Source organism: Toxotes jaculatrix, chromosome 22 (assembly GCF_017976425.1).
Source record: "Toxotes jaculatrix isolate fToxJac2 chromosome 22, fToxJac2.pri, whole genome shotgun sequence".
NCBI classification, from domain to species: Eukaryota; Metazoa; Chordata; class Actinopteri; family Toxotidae; genus Toxotes; species Toxotes jaculatrix.
In genome coordinates, this window is record NC_054415.1 from 1,126,997 (window position 1) to 1,134,206 (window position 7,210).

The window sequence follows — 7,210 nt, forward strand, 5'->3', positions numbered from 1 at the left end:
GCTGTACGGTCAATGAGTCGACTTCACGGACTGCAAACACCAAACCCGGTACGCTGCTCTGAGTGTGTGTGTGTGTGTGAGTGTGTGAGTGAGTGTGTGTGTGTGTGTGTGTGTGTGTTGTCAGGAATATGACTGAATAGGATTTAAAGTGTTTTGCTGAAGCTGGTAAACTGTGAGGTTCCATGTTTTAACGTGAGGTACTGATGGTTTCAGTTCAGATCTTTATTGCCCCACAAGGGAAATTACACTGCTACTACTGCAACACCGAAGACAAGCAAATGATTCATGTGACCAGACTGAAGAGAAGCAGCAGCGATGAGTCTGCAGAGAAGAGAAAGTGCCGAAGTGCACAGGGAACCAAGCGTTCGTGGTGCATTGGACGGATCAATGCAGACGAGAATCTGCTGAAATACATTTAGATTTTTGTTATTTATAGTCGACAGGACTGAATCTGTGTCTCAGATCTAATCAGGTTTGAGTCTGTGATGTGTTCACAGTTTACTCATTACAGGACAGACTCCTGTCGCGGCGTCTTCACGGGTCTTAGTAAAAAATCAACCAGACAGCTGCAGCTGAGTCGTCACTAACACCAGGACATGGCAGCACATCACACCGGCCCTTCGATCACTGCACTGACTTCCTGTCAAAGAATCCAAAACCCAAAGATATGCAGGCGACTGTGACAGAAGATCAGAGATCAGAGCTGGAATCTGCTTCAAAAAATGACTTAAATGATTAATCGATTATTAAAATATCTGCTGATTATCTCTCTCTCGACTGACTAATCAATGAATCGACTAATCATTGAAGTTCTGATCAGATTCGTGAACTGTTTCCTGTTTTTTTTTTTTCCAGGCTGACATGCTGTCGATACCAGATCTGATCAAGAAGAAGCGAGATGGAGGAACGCTGAGTGATGAAGAGGTGAAAACCTTCATCCAGGCCATTACAAACCAAACCATCCAGGACTGTCAGACAGGTACAAACAGGCCGACGCACATTCAAACTCACACAACTTTATCAGAACTTTATCACCAACACTTCACATCTCTTACATCCCTTTGTCTGTTAAGGGGCGATGCTGATGGCTATCTGGCAGAAGGGGATGGTCGTCAAGGAGACCCAGACCCTGACCAGAGAGATGATGTCATCGGGGGAAGTGATGTCATGGCCAGAGGAGTGGGCAGGGCTAGTGGTTGACAAACATTCGACAGGTGGAGTGGGGGATAAAGTTAGCCTGGTGTTAGCGCCTGCACTCGCCGCCTGTGGCTGTAAGGTAAAATCTACCATTTACTACAGAAACACTCCAGTTTGCTGTCTGACCCTGAATCAGATGAAGACATCAATAAATAATACATGATAAACAGCTAAAACAGAACAGTTTGCCAGTGAATAACAAGAGACAGGAGGTGCGTCATCTGACTCCAGGTCAAACTGGTTTCAGAGTGCAGATGTTTTCATGAAAACAGCACTTAAAAATATCAACGACATCATAACCTCAGGTGTGTCTTTGACAGGTACCCATGATCAGTGGGCGGGGCTTGGCTCATACAGGAGGAACTCTGGATAAACTAGAGTCAATACCAGGATTCAACATCCACCAATCAGCAGAACAGGTGCAACTAATCATTCATTCACAACAAACTCTATCCATCTGCATCTGACCCTACAGACACGTTGTATTTACACACTACAGGAACTGAGTCTTTCAAACGTCCTGACTGCAGATTCAGAGGATCCTGGGCTCAGTGGGCTGCTGTATTGTGGGTCAGACGGAGACACTGGTTCCTGCAGACCGAGTCCTGTACGCTCTGAGGGACGCCACCAGCACCGTGGACAGCTTACCTCTCATTACTGGTACTGAGCATAACCTGACACTACCACAAAGCAGCTCTGCCAGAAAAATAAAAATGTCGATATGTGTTTTTGTTTTTCAGGTTCTATCATCTCTAAAAAAGGTGCCGAGTCTCTGACTGCTCTGGTCCTGGATGTGAAGTTTGGACGAGCTGCTCTGTATAAAGATCTGGAAAGTGCTAAAGAACTAGCGCAGTCACTGGTACGTACATAAAAAAAGGTGCTAAGACTCACACAACAGGTCACAGACAGACACTTATAAGCAATAAATAAACTGCTAAATACAAGATGTTGGAATTAATTATAGATTCCAGCTGTTAGCTGAGTTTACAAGACATCAAAACATCTGTCTGGAGAGCAAATCTCTGGTAAATGTCTCCTTAAGTTTAGCATTAAGTGTTCATATAGTGAGCTCATGTTCATCACACCGAGGAGTCCAAGACAAAAAACGTGTTGTAAATAATGATGAATCATTATTTTAGGTGAGCGTTGGAAACGGCCTGGGCGTGCGGACAGGTGCAGTCCTCAGCTGCATGGACGGTACGATTGGTCGATGTGTGGGCAACAGTCTGGAGGTGATTGAATCTCTGGAGACGCTGAAGGGAAATGGACCCAGAGACCTGATGGAGCTGGTTGCTACTCTCGGTACACACAGTACATTACAGCACATCGCTCAGAAAACTGTAGCATTTAAGTTTTGCATCTTCACTGTATTCGCACATTTTATAACCTCATTAAACCTCATTAGAACCACACATGAAGGCCGAGAGTTAACTTTGCGATAAATGACAGTTTATTATAAAAATTACAATCTGTTGCGTTGCAGAGCTCATCAGTTGTTTTTAGTAGTTTTTTCGTTTCTGCGTGTTTAAATTTGATTTAGCTCTGACTCTATGCACTCAGGTGTAAAGGGTTTAAAACGGACCCACCTTACGGTCCTGCAGCTGTAGATGAGATGATAAGCAGCCGAACTACAATAACTAACTTCACCTGTGGTTTTTAGCCACACCTGCGTGCACCTGTGACGTCCACGTCACAGCATCTTCACTTCACAGTTTAAATCTCTGGAATTAAAGCGAACGTTTCGCTGCTGGAAACCGGAGCAACGGTTTGTAACGTTTTCCCAGAAAACAACAACCTGCCCAACCCAAACTTCAGCAGCCCAGTTAGAGAACTTACAGAGGACACCGTGAGTAGTTCAGGAATCGTGGGAGAGGGGAGCATTTCCAGGCAAAATACAGAGCTAGGGGGAAGTTCACGGCGCCAGTGGAGCGTAAACTCGCCGCTGTTCCAAGTAACAGCAGATCTACAGGACCACCGAGACCTGTAAATACAGGACACTGTAATGGTGTCCTGTATCAGATGTGATTTTAAAGGGTTAAAACTGGTCTGAAAACTGTTAACACAGGACAAACAGCCTCAACTAACGTCCGGGACGGAACTAAAATATGATGCACTGTCTGTGCTCCTGCAGGTGGTTTGCTGCTGAAGATGACTGGGTTGGTGTCCGACCTATCAGAAGGCAGAAAGCAGATTTCCGATGCTGTGATTGGTGGAGCAGCTCTGTCCAAGTTCCAGGCCATGATGGAGGCTCAGGGCGTGGCCGCCGAGGCGGCTCGGTCTCTGTGCTCCACCCGCACAGATTATTACCGAGTCCTGAGAAAAGCTGAGCATCAGACCGAGCTGAAGACTCCTGCAGAGGGTAAAAAAAGATTTCCTTTGTTCCAGGTAGCCTTTGGCTTCACTTCATTCATATGAAATTATTTTGCAGAAGCCTGGACATCTCTGCAGACTGATAATCCACATCAGTCGATCTATACAAACTAGTTTGGATAGTTTTATCTTTTCAAATAGTGAAGAAGAACTTTTATTCTGAAGGGATTAATAATCACATTGGCTCCAAGGACACGGAATCAAAATGTTGAATGTTTAGTATAATGACACCACCCGTGTTAGCTGCCGTAGGACTGCGACCCGGACCCACACAAGCGGCAGATGATGATGTGACTGATGAATAATCGTCCACTGATTATTTGTGAATGAAGCACAAGTTGTTTTCTCATTTGAAGACTCTCCCCCTCTCTCCCCCTCCCTCCCTCCCCCCTCTCTGCAGGAGTAGTCCTGGACGTGGACGGTTTGGTTTTGGCTGAAGTTCTTCATAAACTGGGGGTGGGACGATCGAAGGCAGGAGAACCTGTCAATCACAGCGTGGGGGCGGAGCTGCTGGTGTCACTGGGTCAGAGGGTCGGGAAAGGTGAGAGGTCAATGAGGACGACTCTGATGATGGTGATGGTGATGATGATGATGAAGATGAAGAGGATTCCTGACCATGTGTGATGTTTGTGTTTTCAGGTGCCTCCTGGCTGCGGCTTCACTATGAGGATCCAGCTCCGAGCCCAGACCAGATGAGTAAACTGCAGAAGGCTCTGACTCTGGGAACAGACAGAGACGCACAAATACAACAGGAACACACTCTGGTGAAGGAAGTGCTGCTGCCTCATTAACACACGTTTTAATACTTTCTACTCATTAGTACATAAATTACTAATAAACACAATAAGAGACGTTTAAAAACTGTAATTAAGGGAATTATTGATGGTTCACAGATCAGTTATGAGCCATTCACAGGAACGTTTGTGTTGTCAGGTTGTGAAAATCCTTCTACCTCTGTTCGACCACTGACCATCAGGAAAAACTTTTTTATTTTTATTTATAAAGTGATTATTAACATTTACAGCCGCTGAGCAGCAGTTTAACGTTACACTAACGTTTCTTACGTCCGCATTTCATTTACTGTGTTGTTCTCTCACTATTTTAATAAACGTTCATGAAACAAAGTCAGCAGTTAAAAAAGTTAATGATCAGATTATAAATGGATTTTGTCCAGATGTTGATCCTGTGCATGCTCTCTGCCTTCTGACCTGCTGTTCCTTCAACCGCCCCGCGATCTCCTGTCTGTAAACTCACCTGTCTGTAAACTCACCTGTTAAATAAACTCACCTGTTTAATCTGAAACCAGCTGTTTTAAATGACTGAAAGCCCGACGCCATGACGCATGCATATGCTTATAAACTGGTTGTGTTTCCGCTGGATGCTGCAGCTTCAGCGCGACAGGTTTTAAACAGAACCTGTTTCTGCTGCACGTAACTCCGCTTGTGCTCCAGCTGAAGCCATTTGACTAATGAAGCAGCAGGTGGAGCAGGTGATACTGATTGCGTTAGCCTGACCTGTGCACGAGCAGCATGCCGCTTCTGATCGGTGAGCTCGGCAGGTAGGGAGACGGCAGGTATGTGGAAAATAGTGGACACAGCAGATCGTTCAGTCCTACTGTGATTTATCCGGAAGTTCGAACATCAGGAGAAATGAAATGATTAAATCTGCTCAGTCTCATGTTTCAGCAAACAAACAAAGCTTCAGTCAGAATCTGAGAAATGAAACTTTATTAAACAACCACAATCTGACAAAAACACTTGAAGCATAAAAAAGTTAATCCAGCAAAAATTCACGTCTTCATTTATAAAAATCCAAACTGAAACACGTGACGACAGGAGCCTGTTACTGGGTAAACTGTTGTTGTTGTTTCAGTCCATTATTACAGACTGGAGGAGGTCTCAGCTGATCCAGTGTTAAAACAGCCTCCTGTAACACCCATCCACACAAACGCTGTGTCCGAAATCACTTCGTCGTGTTTTCTCAGTGTGTGAATTTATCTTGTGTAATTCGTCCACAAACGTCAGACAATGGAAGGAGACACTGCAGCGTCATGTACCACAACTTCTGCTTTTTTATTACAGTTGTGCGACTCAGCAGGTGAGTAACAACAAAATGACGGTGACAAATGAATTTACTGCTGGTTACTGAGAGAACTGCCGAGCGCCTCTCAGAGAGGAGTGAATGAGCAAATGAGGGAGCGAGTTCGGACACGGCGCGAGTTATGCTGTCACCTTCCTCCTGTTGCTGTGGAAACAACGACACAGCAGGAGGACAGCAGGGGTCGGAGGTCAAAGATCAGAGGGTCAGTGGACGACAGAGTTGAGCGGCTCGGCTCTGATGTTTCCTAAATCCAGAGTGGAGTCGGTCTCCTCGTCGATCTCCCCGATCACGGCTCTGAAACACGACAGACGTTAAACTCTACACACGTGTGCAAATCAATTAACAGATCATCGTGGGATTTATTGATCATTTCCTTTTTCACTTGCTTTTACTTGACCCTCCCTGTGAATGTTGTCTAATTAAACATTCAGGAGGGAAAACTTATTCTGTGTGTGTGACTCCACAGTGACACTTTTGAAAATGCAGCTGAGTTATTAACGAAGAAACAGAATATTTCTGACTCACACGTTGTCTCCTCGGACGATGTAGAGACCGAGCACCACCTGCTCCACCCCCTGACTGGAGCTGAACACCCGCTCATGACTCTCATCCAGGATCAGGTTGATGGTCTGATCGAAGCCCTTCAGAGTACCCTGAACCCGAACACAGCCAAAAATATTCATCATTATCAGTAAAGACATTTTACTCTATTGCATGAAAATATGGAAAACAAATGCTAAAACCCACAGCAAAAGCTCAAATAAAAAAAAATGTGCATCACTGGAAAGATAACAGATTCAATTTACACTGAGTTCAAACAAAGTCCTCACGTGAAGATCGATCCAGAAACGTTCTGATGGAGAAAAGACTAAAGACTGTTCGCCAACTTACAGCAACACTGTCACATACTATCAATAATTATTCTGTTAGTTCTACAGTATATTAATAAGAAACGTATTTTAACTCACCACAATCATCCTACCGTCTGAGGTGACTATGGCCACAGTGCCTGAATCACAGTTAAAGAAACAACATTTTCTGGGAAAAACATTGAACGAACGTTACAAAATTCCACAAAAATAACAAACTGCGCTGTTTTATCACACAGATAACTGTTATCTACACTCCGGCAATGCTAAAAGTGAAGTTGCACTAAAAAATAACTAAACATAAATATCTCTCCTAGCTTGGATGTTAAGCTAACTAGCATTTCTCCATCCATTCTGACGGGCAGTTAGCATGTTATTCAGCTAGCGGCGGCAGGATACGGTTGATGTAGCTCTCCAGGGCTGTGGACATGCTTCCTGTCGGGCTCGGTGTTTGAGTATTCAACAGAAATGTGGGTGAACGTTTTCACCGGTTTTGTGGAGACGAATATTTGCAAGAAAGGCAAAAAACAACGAGCTGCTGCAGCCGCTAACCCCGAAAACACACCGAAGAACAGACCGGAATAATCCAACACCGATTCACCGAGCAGGCAGGCAGGAGAGGAGAGCGCTGAGCGGGAGCGTCACATCCGGTTTTACAGTTCATGGTTTTAACC

At 44.7% G+C, this 7,210-nt stretch overlaps 2 protein-coding genes across 2 annotated transcripts; one reads left to right on the forward strand and one right to left on the reverse strand.

The window, feature by feature from the left end:
• The first annotated feature begins 23 nt into the window (after positions 1-23).
• LOC121176259 (thymidine phosphorylase) lies at positions 24-4,848 on the forward strand. The gene is made up of 10 exons (XM_041030286.1): positions 24-48; positions 856-979; positions 1,074-1,276; positions 1,518-1,616; positions 1,728-1,857; positions 1,938-2,056; positions 2,337-2,499; positions 3,329-3,556; positions 3,968-4,108; positions 4,207-4,848. The coding sequence occupies exons 2-10, from the start codon at positions 862-864 to the stop codon at positions 4,356-4,358; spliced, it is 1,353 nt and encodes a 450-aa protein (XP_040886220.1). The 5' UTR covers positions 24-48; positions 856-861; the 3' UTR covers positions 4,359-4,848.
• Positions 4,849-5,277: 429 nt separating this feature from the next.
• lsm8 (LSM8 homolog, U6 small nuclear RNA associated) lies at positions 5,278-7,135 on the reverse strand. Its single transcript, XM_041030190.1, has 4 exons — positions 6,936-7,135; positions 6,636-6,676; positions 6,193-6,320; positions 5,278-5,961 (listed from the first exon to the last, which is right to left on the reverse strand). The coding sequence occupies exons 1-4, from the start codon at positions 6,964-6,966 to the stop codon at positions 5,871-5,873; spliced, it is 291 nt and encodes a 96-aa protein (XP_040886124.1). The 5' UTR covers positions 6,967-7,135; the 3' UTR covers positions 5,278-5,870.
• Between the last annotated feature and the right edge of the window lie 75 nt (positions 7,136-7,210).

Excerpts from the sequence above, each read along its gene's own strand:
- LOC121176259 (XM_041030286.1), top strand. The coding sequence starts at position 862 with ATGCTGTCGATACCAGATCTGATCAAGAAGAAGCGAGATGGAGGAACG. Across the intron at positions 1,277-1,517 it reads TCGCCGCCTGTGGCTGTAAG|GTACCCATGATCAGTGGGCG; the intron begins GTAAAATCTACC and ends TGTCTTTGACAG. Across the intron at positions 1,617-1,727 it reads TCCACCAATCAGCAGAACAG|ATTCAGAGGATCCTGGGCTC; the intron begins GTGCAACTAATC and ends TCCTGACTGCAG.
- lsm8 (XM_041030190.1), bottom strand. The coding sequence starts at position 6,966 with ATGTCCACAGCCCTGGAGAGCTACATCAACC. Across the intron at positions 6,321-6,635 it reads CAGACGGTAGGATGATTGTG|GGTACTCTGAAGGGCTTCGA; the intron begins GTGAGTTAAAAT and ends GTTCGGGTTCAG. Across the intron at positions 5,962-6,192 it reads ATCGTCCGAGGAGACAACGT|AGCCGTGATCGGGGAGATCG; the intron begins GTGAGTCAGAAA and ends GTCGTGTTTCAG.